A 25,652-nucleotide genomic window follows, 5' to 3' on the forward strand; every position below is an offset into this window, starting at 1 on the left:
GTAACTTACATATAAAGAAAAAACAAAGACTACTTAGATTTTGCAATTTAAAAGTGATGAGAAATAAATTTATAAAACTTACCTTTATAGTAACATATGTCTGATACTTAAATACCAAACCAATTAAAAAACAAGAACAAGAGTTAAAGGCAGCCCTTCTCCTATGCATTTGACAAGTCCTCCCATATCTTTAGTTTCTGTAGTCTTTACCAGACAAAAAATTTAGAATAAACTTATTTTTTAGAATAAATTTAGAAAAATAAAAATAAGTTATTTTTACATGGAGGTATTAACAATAAATACTATTTCTGAAGTTCTAACTGGCCATAAGTTATCAATTTGGTGTTTTCTAAAACATAAGTCCACTATCACTTATATTAATACCAATCAAGTTCTAAGAGTTAATAAGAATACACTTAAATTTGGTGCAAATTTAATTTTATTAAACCTTACAATGAATGTTGTGGCATATCATTTTCCATTGTGTGACAAGTTCTTGGCTGGCATCTGAATACAGTACTTCTTTTGAGAAATACACAATGGGAAAGGGAGAGAAACTAGTTGTTTAGTGATACATGAGGGGAAAAAAGGAAAAAAGAAAAAGAAGAAAACAATGATGACCAATTAGTTTGTTTCCTTAGTATTTAACCCTAAAATGGTTAAAGTTCCAAGCAATAATGCTGCCGTTACAGTGTACAAGAATATGTTGTTATCTTATTCAGCCCCCACAATTCTAAGAAAATTAATCACAAGGATTATACACCTGTAAATTCAGCTAAGGTTTCTGCTGGGCGATAGGACTTATAAAGAGCTACTTTTCCAAATATAACCTAATGAATTTTCCCAAGTCACAGTAGATGGGGTCTCTAAAATAGTACACATTAAGGTAGTCACATGACCTTAAGTGACCTTAAGTGAGCAATCACTTAACTTCAAACTCATAAAGGATACCAGATTATCTTTGTTGATTTGGGCTTATGCCTGTCAGATTTACGAATAAGAAAAATGACTACTTTTTAATCTATAATCCATTTGTCTTCATAAAGCAGACTAGTATCTAATCTGAGTCTGATGACCGTTTCTTTTCCAGAAATGATCAAAATAGTGGAACATCTAAAATTCAGGAGGCCCCAGTAGGGCATTTTTGTAGAAATGTAATCAAAACTTACACGTTAACTCTAGTCAACACCACCAAGCTACAATGTACAGTTTACTTTGACTCACATGAGTATAATTACCTCGTTAAGTTTTAAATGTACTCATCTGTAGTTAAAAAATAATACAAATTTAAGTATTTTATTCAGTCTCACAACAATTTTGAGAATACTTACTGATGAAGCCCTGTTAAGTGTTTGAGGTCACATTTATGAACCGAGTTACCCTAAAATAAAATCAGGGACAATTTTGAGCTATTAAATATTAAACTAACTGATTTTTCAAGAGCTCCCAATGGCATTTGTGGAGATGGCATGTAGAGAAGAAAGAATTGTTTCCTAATTGAAATAAGGCATATTAGTTACCAAGACTGAGTTCTAAGTTATCTTTTTTTAGTTGTGGAAAAGTGGTATTTAAAGAAATCCTTATTTTATACTGGAGTTGCACAATTGAAGTTCACCTGTAAAACACTGTGAGATATGCCTTACTCTAAGAGCATGTAAGAACTCCCACCCACCCCCAAAAAGGAGGGGAAAATATTAAATCACTTAAAAATCCAATTGTCATCTTTACCTCAAAATTACTGAGATCAACTAATGTAGATTTACCATACTGGCAAAGTTTTCCTTTTTAAAAAATAAATAGCTCATGCATATATAATTTTTATACCACAAGGTTAGAGGCAGATGATTTCAAAATATTGATGTTTGATATTTCTAGAATATCGGTCTAAATCACAAAGTACCTTAATATATATGGCAGTTCACATATTTCATCAAATTTGTCCACAGTAAATGAGAGAAAGTAAAACTTCTTCATCAAAAGGTTGGAGAGTGTCCATTTATATTGAATCCACCTTTTTCAATGGTGAAATTAAATTTACAACATAGTAAGAATCAGTAAGAATATCTTTTTAAAAATTAAACCTCAATTATTTAACCCAAAACTCTAATGTTCTTTTTATTTACTATTCATTACAAGTTTTTTACTGACTAAAGATGATGATAAACCTAATGAGACTGTTGCAATAATGACTCCTTAAATAGCATAACATCAACCCTCAAAATAAAATGTCAACACAAAAATCCAAGTGAATGACTCAGTTCATTAAACTCACAGGTAAACTGAGTTTTTCTCAAATCAATAAGGAGCTTTTTATTCAGAACAATTTCATTAAGACATTTGCAGGGCAAATATGCCATCATAAATGTTATTCTGAATTACAATAAAGTGCTGAATGATAATTACCTGAATCTTTTTTAGAAAGTACTTTCATTTATCTTTTCTTAAGTTAAAAGAGCCCTTTCTGTGGCATTAGCAAATCTGAGAAGAGAAGAGAAGAGAAGAGAAGAGAAGAGAAGAGAAGAGAAGAGAAGAGAAGAGAAGAGAAGAGAAGAGAAGAGGAGGAGAGAAAAGAAAAGCTAACTTTCAGTAAGGGAACAGGAAGCACTGCAACCTTTTGTGTTTAACTAGGGTAACAAATAATTGAGACCAAAGTAATTCATGCAAGTTATTTTTAAAGGTATACATAAGCCTGAAGAAAGAAAGAACACTGTTACTGACCTTTGATACTATGGCAGTAAATTGCATACTAAAATACCTTAATTATCCTAGATGCCTAGATCTGGCTTGGCAAGCATCATGCCACTGACATGCTTTAGCTCTTTTTGTAACTAAAAGTGATTTGCAGTTCAATTACTGAATGTTTCAATGTGACTTGTTAAGCTGTGTGATAAACTTTGAGGTTAAATTTAAGCAAATTCTCTACACCTAGTCACACCATCAGCACAAGCAGGACAACGCTGGAGCAGCATGAAAGGTGGGTCACTTTAGAAAGAGTCTTCCTTTTACTGCATGATATATTAAGATGACAGACCTAAATTTCAACTGGGTTAATGAGTTAGAATAGATTTGTTTCCCAAATTTAGCACACAATAATTTCAGTGGATTAGAGAAAAGAAACCTCAGATGTGAAGAAAAAAAAAACAAACCAAAAAGCTTGAGCTAAGATAGCTAACCTATAGCTCTAAAAATTGTCATGCTGTAAGAGTACTTTCGTAAAATGAACTTCGTAACAAACTTAAGAAAACAGTGTTTTGAGTTGAAGTTGACCAACTGCTGCATAGAAAATATGCTAACATACAACAGTCAAGTTTAAGCCGGTGCATAGAGAAGATAAAGCACTTATGGTAACTGCAAATGGTAATAAGTCCATAAAGTTTGTACAACCTAGCATGGGTCCATAACGGGGAAAAAACTGTAATAGAAATGGTTAGGAAAAAAAATAAAATGGAAACTGGGGAGAAACTTGAAGAAGAGAAGGAAGCAGCAGGAAAAAAAAGACCTTCAATTATATAAAATTCACAAACCAGTAAAGTATAAAGACACCACTGAAAAATGGTTAACTCTGTTCCAAACAACCAACAGCAAACAAAACCAGAATGAATAAGCCTTTGGCAGACAATTAGAAATTTGAGTATGACATTACATTTTTCAATAATTCACAAACAATATATTATATGGTATATTTATATTAAATACTGGGAAACCAAACTTGTAAATTTGATGCTTGTAATGCTTTAGCCAATGAGAGCACGATGATATCAAGCTAAATGAATGCTGGTGTTATCACAACAGTGCTCATTTATGAAACAACTGTTACCAATTCGTGCTTTAACAGTGCTAAAATACAGTCAAATTATCATCTATGAAGTGAAACAAAGGTCTCTAGCTTTTCTGGGATATGCCCTTTATAATATATTCTATGATTCACTATGACACGAGCAGCAAGACACTGCAATGTGGTATGATTTATGGGCTGGATCAAATTTTTAGCTATTTCCTTCTCGTCCAGCAAGTCACTAGCAGTTTGTTTGTGCAAGTTTGTGGCATCAAAATGTGCACCTGATTTAATAAGGAGATTCATGATATCTGGATGGTTGTTCAGAGCAGCGATATGTAGGGGGCTGTTGTCATCGGAGTCTCTGACATTCACATCAGCACCACATTCTATCAGTATCGCAGTAACTTGCAGAGATGGAAATTTACAAACAGGGTACCGCCCTACACATGTAGTATTCTTGTCCACAGCCAGATGAAGAGGGCTGAAGTTATTCTTTCCCCTCGGATGCAGCTTAAGAAATCTGTATATAGTCTGCTTTTTGAAATGGTCCTGTTCTAGAGTACAAGGAACTTTTTCTAACAAGCAAATTAAGTGCAAGATGATGGAAAGGGCCTTATTTAACTGTAACGGGTCAGCCGGACACTGAGTTTGTTTAATAGCTCGTTCTATTTCAAGGACGCTTTTGCACAGTATTCCCATAAGATCATCAAACGTGACAGTAGTACCCAGCAGGCCTTTAGCCCTATCTTGTAGCATAAAAGAGAACAGTTCTGCAAAAGATAATAAGCTGCTGGCAGTCATTGGGCTTAAAGGGTCCAAATTATTTTGCTGCATATCCAAAGCATACTTCCATAGGTTGATGCATCGTTTGAAATTGCCAGAGTCTGCATAGACGGCGCCCCTATATCTAATATAGTAAGAGGTATCAGGATGAGAAGGACCAAGAATACGCTCTCTAATTAATAGTGCCTGCATCCTCATCTCATCAGGATCAGCAATGAGACCTTCTAGCTCTTCTGCACTGTTTACCTCCTTGGCATAATCATAAGCCATTATTAGTGTCTGCGGTACTGGTTTACTAATTATATTAGTCCTGTCACTGTACCTCATGTTCATTGCCTTTTTCCAGTATTTCAAAGCCCCAAGGAGATCTCTTTTTTTGTCTACAAACGTAGCTCCCAGAAGCTCTAGAGCATTGATACGTTCTGTCTTGCTGGTCTGTGCATGGTGTGTCAGAAAATCCACAATATTCGTGTGACCAGTCACACTTGCTGAGAGAAGGGGAGTCATTCCATAACCATCCTTTTCCATCTTGGCACAATACATAAGAAGCATCTTCATGATGTCCAAACTTCCAGATTCTGCACAATCATGTAATGCAGTATTACCTTAAAGAGAGGAAAAAAAGATATACTTTGAGGGATCAGGATATAATGTAGTACATGTATGTACTTTAGAACCTAAAGAAAAGCAGGCAGCTCCAAGCCACCTTAAGTAGGACATACTTTGACTACAAATGAGGGAAAAATTGTCTCCAGTGCCTAAAATTAGTGTCTGATACATAGCAGGGGCTGAAGAAACTTGTTGAATAAACGACATGACCAAATTAGGTACGAAAAGATAACCAAAGTTACCAGATGAAACTCAAAATTAATCCATAGCCTCTTGGCATTTTTCATTAATGTTTTCAAGTGCATATTCTGACTAAAAATGGATGAAATAAAAGTAACCAGCTAAGCACAGTTCTGCTGACAGTCACTTAACTTTCTGGTCAGCTTCCACATTTATAAACAGGAATCTAGTCTTTAATATCTAAGATTCCTCAACTTGATTCTAATAGTAGTCACAAATTACTTTTTCAATATTTATTTCTGAGTGTCAAGTGAACTTCAGCGGCTTTAGCCAAAATTCATGGTAACAAAGTACTTCCCTCAAAAAGCTCACATAAGAAAAACAAGTCTACTGAAATCTGAAAAATATGTGGGTGGTTCAATATGAACTTTAAAAAGAGACATCTGAAGTGTCCTGTCATAATGGATTATTTCCCATTGTAATTTAATTTTTTAAACATTCTTTTAGATGTACTAAATGTTCTAACACTGTCCTCTTCTTCCCACACATGGATTACAAGTGACAACAGGCATTGGCACATTAGTACAAGCCTGTATGAAACATATTAAGATATTATAAATACCAGGTATTTTAGCTAAGTTTAATGATAAACAGTTTACTAATCATCAAAATAGGAATTATCATGCAGACCTTTGATATTTATAAACAATGCAGATAATTTCGACAGTGAGTCATTTTAGGCATGTCTGCAGAAAACAGTTAACATAGCAGGCTGAGACTGCTATCCTTAGAAAGACCTACTTGCAAGGTTGACCCTTGGCTGGCATTAGGGAACTTGTCTGGTAAACAGTTCTCTATACTCATATAAAATTTTTCCTAAATGTTAAGAGTGGCTCACTGTGCCTAAACTGTTCCTATCAACAATGAAGTTTGTACTGAACACTTGGTTTCCTTCTGGGAGTCTGAAATTTTGGATATGTGCTAGGCAAAGGGTGCCTACATGACTAGCCCCCAATAAAAACCACGAGCGCTGAGTCTCTCATGGGTTTCCATGGGCAGAAACATGGCACACATGTATTTTCATTGCTGGGGAAGAGTGTGCTCTATGCGATCCCTCATGAGAGGGAGAGTGCATACAAACGCCTACACACGGATTCCTCTAGACCTTACCTGTGCTGTTCCCCCTTGCGATCCAGCTGCGTGTCCTTATTACTGTAATAAATATTAGCCATGAGTAAAATTGTACAGTGAGTTACCTCTAAATATGGGATGACTTTGCGGACCCCAAGCACAGCATGTGTATCAGAAAGTGGTTTAATCTGAATACCTTAAATAATAAATCTACTTTACAAGTAAAATTAGAAAAAACAGGAGTTATTATACATTAAAAATTTAATCTTTCCACAAATTTATCCTGTTTAGTCTTCCATAATACCTATAAGGACTACATACAGACTCTGGATATGTTTACTCTGACACGATTTCAATGGTCCACAATGAAATAGTATCTGATAAAATGTTTTAGTAATATGTAAGGTAACCAAGAACTGAGAGAGCCCACAACTTCTGACTATTGATGTTCATTTGTTCAAAATAATTTCAAGTAAACATGACTACCACTGATTATATTTTTAAAACTCTATTGAATTGACAACCTCTACTACTCTCACTTTTTCTAAGAAATAGGCAATATAAGTAAAGAGAAATCTGAATATAAAGAGAAAGCTTAGACAGCATTCTGCTCTAATCAGAGTAGCATAAAATCAAGAATAAAAATGTAGCAAAAGCCAGTTTAACATTTCTGCACTTATTTATTGAAAAAATGTAAAATATATTCATTTGGAATATACCCACATATTTAAAAAAAAAAGGTGACTTTAAAAAAATAATAAGGAAGACTTTCACATCCAGTAACGACAGAGATACTTGTAATGTGATCACCCTTCCACTAAGAACTAGTAACGCTGAAAAATGCATTTTTAAAAATCTGCCTGACAGAATTTAAGAGATAAAAAGGGAATGATATCAAGGAGAAGAAAGAACATTAGAAGAGTAAAGTCCAGAATTTGAGACAGCTTTCCTACTATGGCCGCCACCAATTCTGGAAGAGATAGCTGAAAACCTGAGCAGAACTTTTGGCAGTCTTGCAGGGTTAGAGGAGAAAACTGGGGTCCATAGCCCGCATAGAGGGGAATTTTGAAAACACCCTACACTTTAGGTTAGCGCTCCAAAGGGCTACACCCTAGAGAGTCAAGGTAAACTGCAAATAGACAAGCCATCACAGGAAATGAAATCTAATTTAAAATAATCCAGGATTGCTAGTTACATAATCAAAAGTTACATGCAAATATAAACAGTATTTAGATGATTATTATCATACTAGGACTCAAATTATTTTTTATATTCTTCACATATAATGCTTGGTATCCAATCAAAAATAATGGACAGAAAACAAAGAACCACAACAAAAACCAAGAGAAATTAGAGCTGCCAGAAAAGCTCAACAGGAGATCCAGATAATGCAGTTATTGAGACAGATTTTAAAATAACTACGTTTAGAATATTCAAAGACATTTTTAAAAAATTGAGAATTCAACAGAAAACTGGAAATTTAAAAAAAATCAAATGGACATTCTATTAACAGAACTGAAAAACTCAATGAGTAGCTTTAAAGGCAGATTTACACACAGCTGAATAGAGAATTAGTGAACTAGAAGATAGGTCAGATGAAAATCTACAGAAAAAAGCATGGAGCAATAAAGGATGAGAAAGCAGAGACAACAATGTCAGAAGGGTAACATACTCAAAACCAGAATTCTTGAGGAAGAAAATGGGGCAAAAGCAATATTTAATGAGAATTTTCAGAAGCTGATGAAAGCTTAAACTACAAATTTAATAAGTTTTACAAACTCCAAGAAGGATAAATAAAAAGAAAACCACATTGAGGTACACAACAGCAAAACTGCTGAGAACTAAGGACAAAGAGAAAAATCTTAAAACCAGATAATGGGTAGAAATTACCAGCAAAAAAGCAACAATCAAACTGATAGCAAAGTTCTCAGTAGGAACAGAAGCCAGGAAACATAAAATAGTATTTAAAAACACCAAGGAAAATTACTCTCAACAGAGAATTCTATACCAACATCATAAGTAAACATGAAAATTAAAGACCATTTCAAATGAGAAAGAAAAGAAGAAGGAAAAACTAAAGACTGATTACCAGCAGACCTAAATACTATAGGGTGTTCTTTAGGCAGAAGAAAGATGAACCACATAGAAGCTTAGATAGAAGCTTAGAGATGTGGGCATAAACATCAACAAAAACTGGTAAATTTGTGGGTAAATCTAAATTAATACCGACTTTAAAAACATTAATGTTTTGTAAAGCTTGAGATACACACACACACACACACACACACACACACACACACATATATGGCAGTAAAATATTTGACAGCAATAGCATAAAAGTAAGCAGGGTAATTGCTGCAGTTACAGTGTCCTAAGATCTCTGCATTGTTGAAAAGACATAAAATTAGAAATTTATGTCAGCCCTTGATAAGTCAAAAGTAGTACCATCTAGGATAACCACTAAAATAATAGTTAGAAGGTATGCACACGTAACTACTACATTAACACAGAGAAAAAAATGAAATAAGGCAAAATAGGAAAGACAAAGGAAGACAAAACAGGATAAATAAAAAATTAAAAAGGTAGCTAGGAGATTAAAAATTTAAATATCAGAAATTACATTAAATGCAAGAGAACTAAATGGTTCCATTAAAAGAAAAAACTGTCAGACTGAACATACAAACAGAAAACTCAAGCCACACTGCTTGCAAGAGACACACCTTAAATATAAGGATAGAGCTTTGGAAGTGAGAAAAAATATACCTTATACCAAAATTAAATATAAGAAACCTGTCTGATATTAAAATATCAAAGTGGACTTTAAAATGCATGTTTAAAGGGAAACATTTTACAATGATATAAACTTCAAACACAAAGATATATTCTATTTGTTTTTACCTAATAACACAGATTTAAGATACATAAAGCAAAAATCAACAGAACTACAAGCAAAATCTGACAAACCCACAAATATATTACATCTGAACACACCTTTCTCAGTTTAGAAGAACAAAACTGCAAGAATAAAGATTTGAAAACAATTAACAAACTTGATTTAACTGGCATATATAAAAAAACTCAACAACCATAGAAAACCATTTTTTTTCACAAGGATATATGCAGCATATACAAATATGACCATATTCTGGGCCATAAAGCAAGTCTCAACAAATGTCAAGAACTGAAATTACTGAGTATGTTCTAAGTCCACAATACAATGAAGTTAGACATCAAAAACAAAAAGATAGCTAGAAAAATCTGTATATTTGAAATTTAAAAACTCATTTCTAAATAATGCATGGGTCAAAGAAAAAAGTCCAATGGAAATCAGAAAATATGTTTAACTGGGTGACAACAGAAACATTAAATAACAAATCTTGTGAGATATGGCTAAAACTATGCTTAACAATAGAGCTAAGTTTCCATCTTAAGAAGTCAGGGGGGAAAACAGTAAATTAAACCTAGAAAAAGTAGAAGCAAATAATAAAAAGCAGAAATTAATGAAAAGGTGTAAATATGCTAATAGAGAATTTTTTATTTTCCTGAATTTTATTTAACTGTTGCCCCCTTTTAATTTTATATATTAATAACTATGCAAGACAGAGAAGATAAACTTATTCTACATACAAATAGAAAACAATAGAGAGAAATTAGTGTTAAAACATAAAACCATGTCTCCCAAGTGCCATTTCAGTGTACTGCTCATTTCTGAGGTCATATATGAAGTGCCAGTCATACTAAACTCCAATGAATAAGTTATATCTAATATACACCAAACCTCATAATGAAACTTCAACGAATCACATTACTTTCCAACTCAAAAGCCTTCATGCTTCCTAAGGAAACAGCATAAAGTCTTTGAGATGGCTTTCAAAATTCTAAAGCATTTGATTCTCAAAGCACTATTTGTGTGGAGGGGAGGACAATGACAAGAAATCTGTGGTTTTAGAAAGTACATTATGTGAAATAAAGCTTAATCTTGGAGACTACAGAATACGAATTTTAAAAGAAAGAAACATTTCCCTACCCCACCTCTTCAGGCTCATTTCTTATTATCTCTGCTATGAAGGGTTCACTGTGAATCTAACCCAGGGGCTGGCAAACTTTTTCTGTAAAAGGCCAAATATTTTAGGTGTTGCAGGCCATAAGGTCTCTGTTCTAACCACTAAACTCTGCCAAGTAGCAGGAAAGTATCCATAGGCAATATGTTAAGTTAATGGACATGGCAGTTTTCCAATGTAAGTTTACTTATGAACTCTGAAATTTGATTTTTATGTAATGCTCACACGTCATGAAACTTTTCTTTTGATTTTTTTCCCCCTCAACCTTTAAAAAATGTCAAAACCATTTCTTAACTCTCAGGCAGTACTGAAAAGAGGGTGGGCCAGATTTGACCCCCAGGCCATAGTTTACCAATGCCCTGCCATAACCAAAAAGACATTATCAATAAGGCAGAGATTCTGCTTATGCTTCACATTATTCCATCCTAAGTACTTCTCACGGCACCAGGAACAGCCATGCCTCTGTTCTTGATTTTCCTATAATGCACTCTTTCTTCTTTACCATTTTAACTTCTTGTCTTTCAAGTTTCACCAGAAATTTCAGCTGCTCAAAGAGGCCTTCTTGGTTGTATCATAACAATTTTGTCATTTTAAGAATGCCTGGTGAATAAATATATCACTCATCCCGGCAGGTACTCACATAACATCTACTATTACCATACCTTACAATAGTATGATGTTGCTGCTTCACAAATAGGTTTTCTTAGCTCAACTTGTCTATTCTTAAAGCATACAGATCTTATATTTCTTTTATATCCTAGAAGCAAATAGCACTGCTAAAGCTAAGGCAGATTCTAAATTTTTAATATTTGATATCACAAAAAGTAATTCAAACTTAGCTTCTGAGGAGAGAAGTTCAAAAAGTAAAATCTTAGATGGAGATCTTTTAAATTACTCTAACAGATTAAGCATATAATCACTATACTTTCACGTCCTCTAAGGCCCTAAAGATAAGTTTTTGAATTATAGACTGGAGCATTACTTAAAGTTTGGAAAACAGAGGCTTTAATTTAAAAAAAGCATAATTTTAAAGCAACTATAATTCTTGTGTCACTCTTCAAGTCTTTTTATATAGTATGTTTTGGCAAAGTTGTAATCAGTACATATACAACTGATTCCTGCTTTTCACCTATATCTTGGGCATTTTGTTATATTACTACATAGTCTGCACAGTCTCTAGAAACTAGATAGATATTACATAAGGCTTCTTAATGGTTTTATGGTGAAAGTTCAAGTAAGGGGGCATGCCATAATTTACTTAAACATTTCCCTGTTGATGGGTATCTGCTGTGTTGCTTCATAATTGTCACTATTAAAAGTAATACCTAAAAAACTAAAAGGACAGATAACAGTGATTGCCAGGGGCTGGAGGAGGGGTTTACTGCAAAGGACATAAAGAAAGTTTTTGTTCTGACCTTAATAAAGGAGCAATACATGTGAGTCAAAAGTTACAGAACTATATACACTAAAAGGATGGATTTTATTGTATGTAGATTATACTTCAATAAACAAATGACAAAACAGTTGTTTAGCTTAAAATAGAATCACAAATGTATGATGGCTTCATATATATCTTCAATTCACTTCCAAAGGGATTATAAAATTTTTTTAAAGTTCCATTTTAACAGTATTCCTTCTAGGACTGAAATTAATTTTTCAATTTACATTACCTCTATTCCTAGGTAAATAGAAAATTTTACCATGTTTGTTTACAAATTTTATTTTCTTTTAGGGCATGTCTATATATGTTTCCATTTCTGGGATTAGTCTGACTTTCTATGTGTAAGCACTTCATAAAATGATAACCAGCTGTTTGTCATATTTACTGTAAGTATTTTGCTCTATCAGTTTTTTCATTCAAGACTGTTAGAGACGCTATACTTAATGTAATTTCTTATAAAAAATTATTATAACAAGCCAAATTTAAACTGAATTACTGTGGTCTTGTGACTAGTCTGTGCTAAGTTATATGCCAAAGACCATTAAAATCATATTTAAATTTTGCTAGGTAACATCATCGATTTAAACTTCCGGTACATGACAATATATGCCAAGTACTATAGATTCAGTTCAGGCATTTTTTCTGGGTTATATGTCATTTAAAAACATTCCCATAATACAATGATTGCACTACCAAAAGATTTTCCATCTCCAAAAACATTCCCATAATACAATGATTGCACTTCCAAAAGATTTCTGCATCTCACATCTTCTTGTTCTCAGAGTGAAAAAGGCAATAAAAAACAGAACACAAAGTTCAAAAATAAATACTATCGGGCATCTTAAATTAAATTAAGGCTATTTAGCTTTGAAATTTAATGAATTTACTTTTAGCTAATGAAAAAGAGGAAGAAAAAAACACATTGTACTATACAATTCTCAATGCCTGATTAAGAAAAAGTTCATTTGGAGAAAAATTTTCTGGCACTGAATTCATAATGGAAAATATTTATGATTTCTCAAAAGATATGTTTGTTAAATGGACATTTCTTAGAAATCAAGCTAATGGTACAACATTAAGTATTAATTTAGTTAAAGTATTTCTGTAGGAAGCTAAAAGTACAATCCAAATACAGCTTTATATTCAGCTTTATAATTTAACACAGAAACAGTGCTAAGAAAATCTGGAAGAATAAAAAGTGCCATACTCTTTGGGAGGCTTCTGGGACGGACATTAAGGGCAGGACACTACGGGAAGTGCTCATGCATTAAAGCTTGGTAGTATTTCTCAAGAATTATCTGAAGTGACAATCTTCACCACCATTTATTTTAAAGACAACTATAATCTTTTGATAGCAGGCACATAAGAGATAAAAATTCCTGCTGAACTGTGAAGTGTAGGTGCCTAACAATGGGGTCAATATTTTTCTCAAAATCAGTAACCCAAAAACATACCAGTATTTGGGTAAGAACTAGTTTGAAGCCTAAGAATTCTCTGGCTTCAACAGATGCTTTGAGTTTGTTTTAACTCAAATAAGGGTAAGCTATTGTTACCAGTCAACCACCTAAACCATAAAACAACTTCAATACAGCATATAAATAATTTGGGCAAGTTTACTAAGACTCACTGGATCAAGATTAAGTCAGCCTCTAAAGCACTCTCATGCAGCAGACAGAATTTATTGAACTTTTTAATAAAATAAAAATGTCCTCTTAAGGACTATAAAATATTTAACAGATACAAAATATCTATAATTTAAAATTGCATTTTCTAGCAATAACAATTCAATAGGTTCTGCTGTTGGGAAATTCCTCACACAGGCCAAGCTTGGGGGGGGTGGTGGCAGTGGGGGTGGTGGTGTGTGTTTGTGTTTAAGTCTAATAAAGATGTGCTTCTCAAATTTCAACATACAAAATCACCAGAGGATCACAGTAAAATGCAGCTTTTTAAAACTTTATTTATTTATTTTTTGAGACAGAGTCTTGCTTTGTGACTCCAGCTAGACTGCAGTGGCATCATCCTAGCTCACAAAATGCAGATTTTGACTCAGCTGATTTGGGGTGCATCCAAGTGATGCCTTGAGTAGCAAGGAAATAGAGGAGGAATCTTATTTTCTTGTTTGCTACATAAACATTTGTTACATAACTACCATATCTAATAAATATATCAAGTCAAATGAATACAAATTTAAAAGGGGCCAGGGCCAAGCCTGTAATCCTAGCATTCTGGGAGGCCGAGGCTGGAGGATTGCTCAAGCTCAGGAATTCAAGACCAGCCTGAACAAGAGTGAGACCCCGTTTCTCCTATAAATAGAAAAATTAGCCAGGTGTTGTGGTGCACACCTGTAGTCCCAGCTACTCGGGAGGCTGAGGCAAGAAGATCCCTTGAACCCAGGAGTTTGAGGTTGCAGTGAGCTATGATGATGCCACTGTGCTCTACCCAGGGCAAAAGAGACTCCTCTGTCTGAAACAAAAAAAAAGGAGGACTAGGTCACAGCCCTGCTTTACACCAAACAGAAATCAAATTTCATCATTCCTATTTACTCTAAATTTAAATATATGCTGAAGCAGGAATAGGGTTTTGTTTTACAACTAGATTACACAGTTTCATCCATAGAAAAGTTCCTATCTAGTAAACAATATCAGTAAACCCTGCAGTCTTTTCTTAACAACTGTTAAGAATAATTTCCTGTTTAAGTCCAATATTATATAAGTGATCCACACTCAAATTTTTAAAAAATCAGTTTGTAAAACAAAAATCCAAATTGCTATAAATGACACCATCAAAAAAGTGAAAAAACCATCTACAGAATGGGAGAAAATATTTCCAAATCACACATCTGATAAAAGAATTATATTTGGAATATATAAACAACTCTCGCACTTAGTAATAAAAGGATAAATAATACAATTAAAAGACATGCAAAAGATATGAAAACACTTCTCCATAAAAGATAGTCAAATGGCCAATAACCACATGAATTAAGTACCTGAAAAGATGCTCAACATCATTAGCCACTGGAGAAATAGAAATCAAAATCACAATAAGATAGCACTTCATATTTCCTAAAATTGCTATATTAAAAAAGAAGGGTAATAACAAGTGTTGGAGAGGATGTGAAGAAACTGGAGCCCTCCTACATTGCTGATAGGAATGTAAACTGATAAAGCCACTTTGGAAAACCATTTGGCTATTCCTCAAAAGGTTAAATATAGAGCTACCATATGACCCAACAATTCCACTCTTGGATATATTCCTGAGAGAAATAAAAGCATACATCCACAGAAGAAATTGTACATGAATGTTCACAGCAGAATTACTTGTAGCAGCTAAAAAGTAGAAACAACCCAGGTTCTCATCACCTGCTGAATGGATAAAAGTGGTATATCTATACAATGGAACACTGTTCAGCAATAAAAAGAAATGAAAGTACTGATACATGCTACAAAATGGATGAACTTTGAAAACATTATGCTAAGTGAAAGAAGTCACAAAAGACCACATATATGATTTCATTTATATAGAATGTTTGGAATAGGCAAATTTATAGAGTCAGAAAGGAGATCGGCGGTTGCCTATGACCAGAGCAGTTGTAGGTATGGGGTGGGGATGGGAGGGGATGACTTAACAGATAAGGAGTTTTGGGGGAGTGACAAAAAGATGGTTGTAATGTTGCACAATTCTGAAAACAAACTAAAAAGCACTAAATTGAACACCTTAAATGGGTGAATGGTATGTGAACTAAATCTCAGTAAAGCTATTTAAAAATCCAATTAAAATACTATATTTTTGGTAAAAGTATAAGTTTTGACTGATAGAATCAGAAATCAAAGGGTCTTTTATTCTAATAGCTTTGTCTGGAAACATACAAAAAACAATTCTCATCCCTCTTGTTCAGCCTACTATGCTTGCTACCAACCCATTCTTCCTCAATTTTGTGGATGGGGCTGAGCAAGTCCAGAAAAAAGACAGACAAATAGTGCCAAGACTACTATGTGCCCTCCCTTCATTAATTCTTTGTATAAGGCACTGAGCTAGGAACATACAGAAATTTAATAATACAGGTCCTTGAGCTCACCACTAAGTTTAACCCTAAAAAATATCTGTATCCACATAAGATGAATTCTTATAACTTGAGGGGGATCAGGAATTGCCTTTGAAATGGGTCTTGATGTTAAGTAGTATTTTAAAGGCTAAGAACAGTGGAGCTATTAATAAAAGAGGAAGAGTAAAAACAATTAATGTGTGTAAAAAAGCTCATCTAAAGACTGAAGCTTGAACATTACAATTCCTTTCCTAGCAATTCTAGTTCACAGATGCCTTGTTTAATCACAGCTCTTCCCAAAGGGAGTGAATAAAAAGAGGAAGAAAGATGTTTTTATCAGATTTGCATCTGTCTGACTTCTTCTGAGCCTCTCCCTACCTCTTCCACCTTTATCTTCCATCCCATATTCCTGATGCGTCAATAGCATAAATTCCAAAATGCCAAGGGCTTCCTGCATTTAAACAAATTTAATTAATCAATCTCTGAAAATCTGATAAAGATGAACCCAGGGGAACTACATACGCGAGGATCAATAAGTAAAACTTCTGTCTTAAATTCATGTTGCTGCCACCAACTCTGAAACAGCAGTAGTGCTCAAGATCTACTCATTTTCACCAACCTCCATTCGATTCTGTGAGCATTCTCAGTTTAAAACCCAATTTCCAGGGACAGAAGACCACATGGATATTTCCCCACTGAACTCAATTTACACCCTATCTACAGCTTAGTTTATCCAACTACGATATCAAGTCTCTCTGAGGACACACAGAGGTACACCACGGGATATAGGAGGAAAAAGAATGAAAATGGAACAACTTGCAGGAACAACTTGATGATGTGGGATTAAAATGTTAAGGAATTTAACAAATAAATTAAACATTGTTATTAAATCAAAGTAAATACAGACATGTTACAGAGTCGAATAAAATTTAAGTCTCTTCCTTCCCCCTTTTACTTTTCTCTGCAATGGGTGTGTTGAGGCAACCATCAGCTGAGAAGAGCTTTCAAAGTCAAGAAGGAAAAGAGAACTTCAGCTTCCAACACTCATTTTCAAATAATACTAAAGTACACTAAAATAACCAATCTACCATGACAACAATCATTATCTTAGCCTATTATCTGAATATCAAGAGTTTTTAATTGACAGGGGGGATTTTTATATTTCAGATTCTTACGTGCTTACAGTGGAGAAAAAATATTAAATAAAATTTTTAAAAAACCATTTAATAAAATACATCTATACTCTAAAATGTCTGTATTATGTAAGAGAAATAATATAACGCCTTGGGTTTGCTTTAAACTACTACAGAAAACAACGGGAGGGTAGAGAAACTTTTTTTTAAAACTTTGGCAAATGGATAATCATTGGAGTAAGGTGGAAAGTACATAGTGTTTCAATGCATTCTCTTCATTAAGTGAAAAAATTGCCATAATAAAAAACAAATAAACTGCCTGAACTAGCTCTGTCAAACCCTTTTAATGCTAGCTATATCTGTCACGTGCCTACATGGATTTCTCCCTTTTCTGAACTCCTACACAGTTCTACCTATACTGCTCATTTTTGGCAATTACTGTCTGACTTTGTCACTTCATGTCTTCATGTATATATATATTTCCCTACAGAAACACAGTGTTTGCCATCAAGAAGCTTATAGTTTCCTCTCTAAAATCCGACAAGTTCATTCAACAGGCCCATTTACCAAATGCCCAGGATAGGCCAGATACTCTTCCTAATGCATATGATAAAAACACCAGGTGTCTAGCCTAAAAGACTCACCGTGCAGTAGAAAACAGTTAGATGAGTTCCCTTAAAGAAAATTCCAGTTATTCTGCTGAAAAACTTTCACTGGCTTACTGCTGCATGAGGAATAAAATCAAACTCCCTTACTGAGAATTCAAAGTCCCTTATAAATCTAGCCCTGAGTGCCCTTTGGTCCAAATAGGCCTACTTTCCGATCCCTGGACCCTCCAAGCGTATTCCTCAATGTGCCTTTCCTTATTCCATGTCCTAAGTCTGCAAAACTGTATCAAAATCTTTCTGCAGATCTAAACTCCAGCAATCCTTTCAAGGCTATTTAAACTCTGCTTTCTCCATGAAGTGTTCCTAGTCAATACACTCTAAAATCCTACAGCATAGAATATTTACAGTTAACAAATGTGATGCCCTGTATCTTCTCATAGCCTCCAAACTGTGCAACACATTGCCTTTCCCACAGAAAGTGTGCATTATCTTATTATCAATTTATTAGGTTGGTGCAAAAGCAACTGGGGTTTTAGCACTGTTGAAATTTGCCATTCGATATTGGAATACATTCTTAAATGTGGTTACATTATACATCATTTTAATGCGCATTTCTCACTTTATGTTTTTTTGCTAATGACTTATTACTTGCTGTTTATATTTTAGACCACGGAAATGATGTTAGAAAAAAAGCAAATTTGAGCAGTTTTCTTATTTGAGTTCAAAGTGGGTCATAAAGCAGCAGAGACAACTCACAACATCAACAATGAATTTGGCCCAGGAACTGCTAATGAATGCACAGTGAAGTCGTGGTTCAAGAAGTTTTGCAAAGGAGACAGAGCCTTGAAGATGAGGAGCACAGTGGCCGGCCATCGGAGGTTGGTAACAACCAATTTAGAGCAATCATGGAAGTTGAGCCTCTTACAACTACATGAGAAGTTGCCAAAGAACTCGAGGTCGACCATTCTATGGTCATTTGGCATTTGAAGCAAATCAGAAAGGTGAAAAAGCTTGATAAGTGGGTGTCTCATGAACTGACCACATATCAAAAAAAACTGTCGTTTTGAAGTGTCATCTTCTCTTATTGTACCTGACAATATCAACATTTCTTGATTGGACTGTGATGTGCGATGAAAAGTGGACTTTGTACGACAACTGGCGACGACCAGCTCAGTGGTTGGACCAAAAAGAAGCTCCAAACACTTCCCAAAGGCAAACTTGCACCAAAAAAAAGGTCATGGTCACTGTCTAGTGGTCTGCTGCCAGTCTGATCCACTACAGCTTTCTGACTCCAGGCGAAACCATTATGGCTGAGAAGTATGTTCAGCAAATCAATGAGATCCATCAAAAACTGCAACATCTGCAGCCAGCACTGGTCAACAGAAAGGGCCCAATTCTCCACAACACCCGACCACATATCGCACAACCAACGCTGCAAAAGTTGAATGAACTGGGCTACGAAGTTTTGCCTCATCCACCATATTAACCTGACTTCTCGCCAACTGACTACCACTTCTTCAAGCATTTCCACAACTTTTTGCAGGGAAAACGCTTCCACAACCAGCAGGATGCAGAAAATGCTTTCCCAGAGTTCGTGGAATCCCAAGGCTTGGATTTTTACACTACAGGAATAAACAAACTTATTTCTCATTGGCAAAAACGTGTTGGTTGTAATGGTTCCTATTTTGATTAATAAAGATGTGTTTGAGCCTAGTTATAATGATTTAAAATTCAGGCTGAAACCGCAATTACTTTTGCACCAACCTAATACCTTAATCGCCTTGGGTATATAAAATGACCCATGAATGAGGACAGAGTATCTTCTATGGCCAGTCTTCTAATACCAATCCAAAGCTGTTCTATTGGTCGGTAGTATTGACTCAAGCACTTTCAACTGCTCAATTCCCCATCAATTAGGGTGTAAAAGCAGAAATTAAGGACTTCAGTAACTTCACCTGGGATTTACGAAGTCTCATTTTGAGTCCAAGCAAGAACAAAAACAACTCAAAGTCAAACAAACAAAAAAAAACAAAGAAAGCCAAAGATGACTACACATGAAGCACTGACATCACTGTGATAGCTCAGAGGGGAGCTTATCTCATCACTCCTGGTTTGAGAGCTATCACTTTAAGTAGGAACCACTGTCTCAAAAATCAAGTGTTGTGTTAAACTGAAGAGGTATTCCTAAATTCCAAAGATTTTCTCCCCTTTTGGAATACCATGGGGAAAGAAGGAACACATTGATCTCTCAGGTAGTTGTTGAGGTTTATCCAAATAAACTTGGACAATACTTTATGTATTTCCAAACATCTAATAGAAGAAAGTACTACTGTTGCACTTACCATATTGTAGTTTAAGTATCTGCTTATGAACCTGTCTCTCCAATCAAACCATGAGCTCCTCAAGAGCAGGGAATCAAGGACTGGATATCTTGTTTTACTCATCTTTGTATATCCTAAGTCTAACAGCCTGGCACACTGAGGGACTCAACAAATGCTCTCTCAATTAATGAATTCCACCTTAGGTTAAAACATGTTCAAATGCCAACAGCCTGTTAAAAAGTAATGAAAAGAGGTTAAATAATATATTCAAATATCAACTGCCTGTTAAAAAGTAATGGAATGTAGAAGTCACATGCATTTTATATTTAAGCAGACCAAACACAATCTATTGGCATTTTCTTTCCTCACAACCACGGATGACACATTAAAATGTCTTAAGAAATTATTCCATTTTATCCCTAGTCCTATTGGTCTTTTCCACTTTTTGGACGAGGATTTAAAATGTGGGAAAAATCCTTCCTTGCTGCTATGTAAGACTCCTCTCCAGTATTCATGCCTCAGTTTCAATTGGTTCCTGCTTTTTTAATTACCATTAACTCATTAAAAAGTCCAGAATAAATAATAGAATGGTTACCACAGAAATGAAGCTTTAGAACCAGAGTAAGGGACGATGCATATGTACTTTAATCTGCCCCCAACATTCATGAAGAATCACTGTTGAAATTATAAGGCACCATGAAAAGGTAAAAGTACTGCACACAAAGTGATAAAGTCTATATGTTATGAAATTGAGATTATCTGAAAACGACTTTTAGTATGAAATGGTTTTCTTATGTGTATTTGTGTGTATTTTTTTAAAGGAATATATGCTAGATATTGACACTGGAGAAAAAATGACTTAGAATTAGCAGACCATGTGTCCAAAAGTGGGAGCATACACACCCTCACGTATAAGGCTATAAGATGATGGTGATGATAAAGGGAACATTCTTCCAAAAGAGTTCAAAGGTAATCAAGTTAAATACTGTTCACAGTTTATTAGGGAAAAATGCTGACAAAATATGAGCTGTTTATATTATAGTTTCTTCATATACTCTGTCTCCAAAAGCATATAAAGCAGCTTTAAAAAACATAAGGGAAATAGTACCAGCACTCATCTCTCCAATGACATAAGAGTTTAAAACATACCCCAATTTGGCTTAAATATATGAGTTTATCAATAATCTGCACGTCATTAAGGTGATGAATAACACACCTAAACAAAGAAACAAAAATCCAACAAGCCTAAACAAGCAGTCATACATCTTAACCCTTCCACTTCTAGTTATGATTTCAAAGCACTCCCAATATTAATAGTTCAGCAGTAATTTGTTCCCTTATGCATTCTTCAAAAGATGATTGTTTAAAAGGAAAAAGCCATGCTGTCTTCTGACCCAACAAACTACCTCTAAAGATAATCAGAAATAAAAAAATTTATAACAAAGAATGTTTACAGAAACAATTTTTATCATGAAGAAAAACTGGAAGCAACATAAAACTCCATTAGAAGAGTATGTAGCTGCTGAAATTAAAGAGCTATAATTAATGACATTAAAGATAACATTTAATAAGCTAAAAAATAGGTTATAGAACAGCATATAAAATTGTATATATATCTGCAAGCAAAATTCAGAAACATCTTTGGAAGGATTAACTCTGAGTACTGGGATTTTGTGAGATTTTTATACTTTCCCTGAAAAAAAATTTCAGAAAATCACAATGATCTTGTATCATTTTTGCAACAACCCTTTTTTTTCCAAAAAGATCATACTATCTTCAGTAAGTATGCACTATGTAGTGTCCCATAATTGTGTGGTTTAACCTTTCTGAAAGGCAATCAGACACTATCACAATTACCAGTGCATATTCACTTTGATTCAGCAATTCCAAATACAGGTATTTATACTACAGCTATTCTCACACAAGTGTGCAAAGACACATTTTTGTTCAAGAATGTTCACAGCAGGATTGTTTATATTACAAAGTACCAGATATGATCTAAAGGTCCACCAATAGAGACTAGATAAATTATGTATATTCATACAATGAAATACTGTATAGCCATGAAACAGAATGAGGTAGCTATGTGTGTTGGAGTTGAATGACATCCATGATAAATTAAGGTTGTAAATAAATAACGACAGAACAGTACCTGGCAACCAACAGCGAGGAGAAAGCGAGGGAGAGAAGACCACAGAGAAGTATGCTTGTATTTGCACAGACTATCTCTAAGAGGACACACAAAAAACTGTAAATGGTGGTTGCCAGTGGGGTGCATGTCTAGAACAGCGGTAATAAGACTTATCTTTTATTGTAAACCAATTTGTGTTGTTTGAATTTTTTTAATATATCTGTATGCTACTTTTAAATTTTAATAGTTTTTTAAAATTAGGTAGTAAATCACTTTGCTTTTGTATAAATAGACTTAAGGAAAACAAGGATCAAAATTATGCTATGAAAACAGTTGCTTTTAAGGGTTTAAAAAAATTCTAAACTACCTTTGCTGCTTTGAGTCTATTACAGTCAATGAAAATTATACACAATTGTAAACCTGAGCTCTTCTTCTGGAAAAAGGTGTTTACCTTGTTGCTAGCCAACAAATCCACATCTGTTTAACCTAGTACTTGTTTTGCATACTCAGTATTGAAGCAGTTTTAAAAATCTGTTTTCTCTCTTGCTATATTTAATACATGTTCTATATAAAAGGAATTTCTATTGGCCACAAATAAATATGAAATAAGTGAACAGATTTTCTTCCTTTCCACTGGTATTAATCCTTCCAGGTCAGTTTGGCCTAGCCTTCCTGACAGAATAACAAATGAAATGCCTACCTAGAACAAACAAAACAATGACTCATTAAATACAGTAGTTCCTACTCCGAAGTTTTTCTTAAAAAAAAAGAAAAAAGCTAAGAAAAATGTATTACATTTAACTATATTCCCAGGTAGATTAAATATACACCTAAGTGCTCAGGTCAACTACCATTAATATGCTCTGTAACTGTGGAGGACCCGTTTCCCAGGAATTGGAAGTAACTCCAAACGAGAGAAAATGCTGCTTAACATAGTAACAGAGGTCTTTTATCACACTTGTTCAATGTTTTATCAAATATCAGAGAAACACTCTACAAGGTTATACTGGAAGAGTTACCTAATCAAAACAGGTCTGTCAATGTTGGCTTACTCAACACCAATGTTTCTAATTATATATCAAACTTCCTGAAAATAAGTGGTAGACACTTAAAAAATAAAAACAAAGAAGGTGAACTCACCTTTAACACTTTTTCTATTAACATCTGCCCCCTTTTCAAGTAAATACTGAGCAATCTCTTTATGTCCTTTGTAACATGAAATCATCAAGCACGTATGCCCATGTCGATTTGACACTTCCAAATCAGCTTTGTGTTCTACAAGGTACTTCACTATTTCCAAATGGCCATCAAAACATGCAGCTCGAAGAGGAGTTGAATTGGTTAAAGTTGTATTGTTAACAGACGCTCCATGATTTAACAAAGACTGGACCACCTTCAGATGTCCTGCTGCAGAAGCAGCCCACAAAGGGGGAGCCCCCTCAATGGTTTCACCATCAAAATTGACTGAACCCCCGACTTCTATGGAGGCACTGCACTGCTCTAGGAGGAATTCCACCATGTCAAGGTGCCCATACCTGGCAGCCATCAAGAGTGGAGTGGCCCCATTTGTTTTTTCAGAGATCAAGGAGGAAACTTCCTCTTTGGATTTGCTTGCCAACAACTTGGTGAGAAGCCGGAGTTTGCCATCCCGAGCTGCGTTAAATACTGCTGTCTTTAGATCCATTTATGTCCAACTCAGAGGCTGTGCTTTATTTATCCTTCAAAGCAGAGCTCCAGCTTAACTCTACCGACACAGGCAGGAGTTACGGGAACCAAAGTGCAATGTTAATCACTGCACCTCAGAACGGATATAAAACCACGGAGAGTATGTTCTGTCCTACTTCCTTCCAACATCTGACAACCAGAGCACCAAACTAGAGAAAGAAAAAAAGCAGTTTTGAATTTTCCATAGGTAAAGGCAAAAGCACTAAATTTTCTTGATTTCCACTTCTGCGGCAACGGAGAAAAAAGTCATACTTGAACGATTATTCTGCCGCCCCCCCCCAAAAAAAAGGTGGAAAAGGAAAATACAGAAGGGTGCACACAGAGACCCAAATGTTTTGGTGGGAAGCAGTCTCTTCCCCGTGTGCGGAAAATTTAAACACTACAGGCAACCGGTTTTCTCGCCTCCAGCTCTAACCAGCCAAGCTTTGTTCTAGTTTTGCTTTGCACACGCCCAGGGAGAGTACAACCGAAAGAGGCAGGAGCCGTGGGTTAAGAAATGTTTCTTTTTTGCATCTGCAGGAGAGCTGGCCAAGGGCGCGAGGCTGGAAGGCCTCGTTGTGGCTGAGATGGGTTTCGACAAGAAACAAAAACGTCGGACACACCAAACCCCTTAACAGCTTAAGGTCAAAACCCTTACCCGAAAGGTTCGCTTTCCTTTGTAACTACTTGAGCCTCTCAGGAAATCCGGCTGCCTTTTAGCCATTAACTTCGCCCGCCCCGTTTTGATCACCCCTCACCCCAGGGATCCGCGGGTTCCTTAAACCACAGTCGCCCCTACAGAACCTCCGACTACACATACTCCAGACGCCAGCAGCGCCTTCCCGAGCTCCTCGATCGACCACAACCCTCCCGACGGGCCGATGAGCCCGTGGCCTCCAGCCCGCCGCCCGCCTTCCGCTCCCGGGGGCGCCCTCCTTCCCGCCCAGGCCTCCCGCGGGCGCCTCAGGCCGCGGCCCGGGCCCTGGCAGGCCGCCACCGCCGCCACTACCTGCCCGGGGGCAAGTCCTCCCCGCCGCCGCCTGCCGCTCGGGCTCGGGCCGCCCCCTTCAGATGGAAACCGTTGTGCCCGCCGTCGCCCGGGCCGCCCTGCTCTGCCTGCGGCCGCACAGCTCCTCCATGCCCCGCGCCGCACAGGAATGAATCCGGCCGCGCTGCTCGCCCCGCCCCGCCACGCCGAGCAGCCTCCCGCCCTCTGAGTCTGCTCTGGCTGCAGCGGCTGCAGCGGCTGCAGCTGCTGCCGCGGCGGATGGTGTAATGGGCTGCGGGCCGGGGGCCGGACAAGCTTAAACACCGCTTCACATCACTGACGCGGCAGCCGCGCCATTGGGCCGGGGGAGGGCGGCGGCTGCAGCGAGCAACCGCCTAGGGGCGGGGCGGGGTGCCGCGGCCGGGGCGGAGCACCGTGGAAGGGGCGGGGCCGCGAGCACTGCGACGGACGCGCCTGCGTGCGGCGCGCCGGGGGCGGGGCGTTGCGAGGGGGTGGGACCCTGCTGCATCGCGGCGGCCCGAAGTAGACTGAGAGTCTACCGAGATCTCGCGGGATCCATGTACTCGCGCTTTTGAAAGACGCTCGTGTAGATAATCTTTGGTCGCATCCCAGAGCTCCCTGGGGAGTAGTAAACAATGTTACTTTCCCGTACGCAGCAACACTCTCGGACTAGTAGTCTCCACTGCCCTTGCTTTGGTGGGCCCTGGAATATGCCGAG

General features: G+C 36.3%; 1 protein-coding gene across 1 annotated transcript; it reads right to left on the minus strand.

Moving 5' to 3' along the window:
* Positions 1-421: 421 nt before the first annotated feature.
* On the minus strand, positions 422-25,345 carry FEM1C (fem-1 homolog C). The gene is made up of 3 exons (XM_045565764.1): positions 24,935-25,345; positions 23,362-24,095; positions 422-5,166 (listed from the first exon to the last, which is right to left on the minus strand). Exons 2-3 carry the CDS (start codon positions 23,903-23,905, stop codon positions 3,857-3,859), a joined length of 1,854 nt encoding a protein of 617 aa, XP_045421720.1. The 5' UTR covers positions 23,906-24,095; positions 24,935-25,345; the 3' UTR covers positions 422-3,856.
* Between the last annotated feature and the right edge of the window lie 307 nt (positions 25,346-25,652).

The sequence above is a fragment of the Lemur catta genome, chromosome 12, assembly GCF_020740605.2.
Source record: "Lemur catta isolate mLemCat1 chromosome 12, mLemCat1.pri, whole genome shotgun sequence".
Lineage (NCBI taxonomy): Eukaryota > Metazoa > Chordata > Mammalia > Primates > Lemuridae > Lemur > Lemur catta.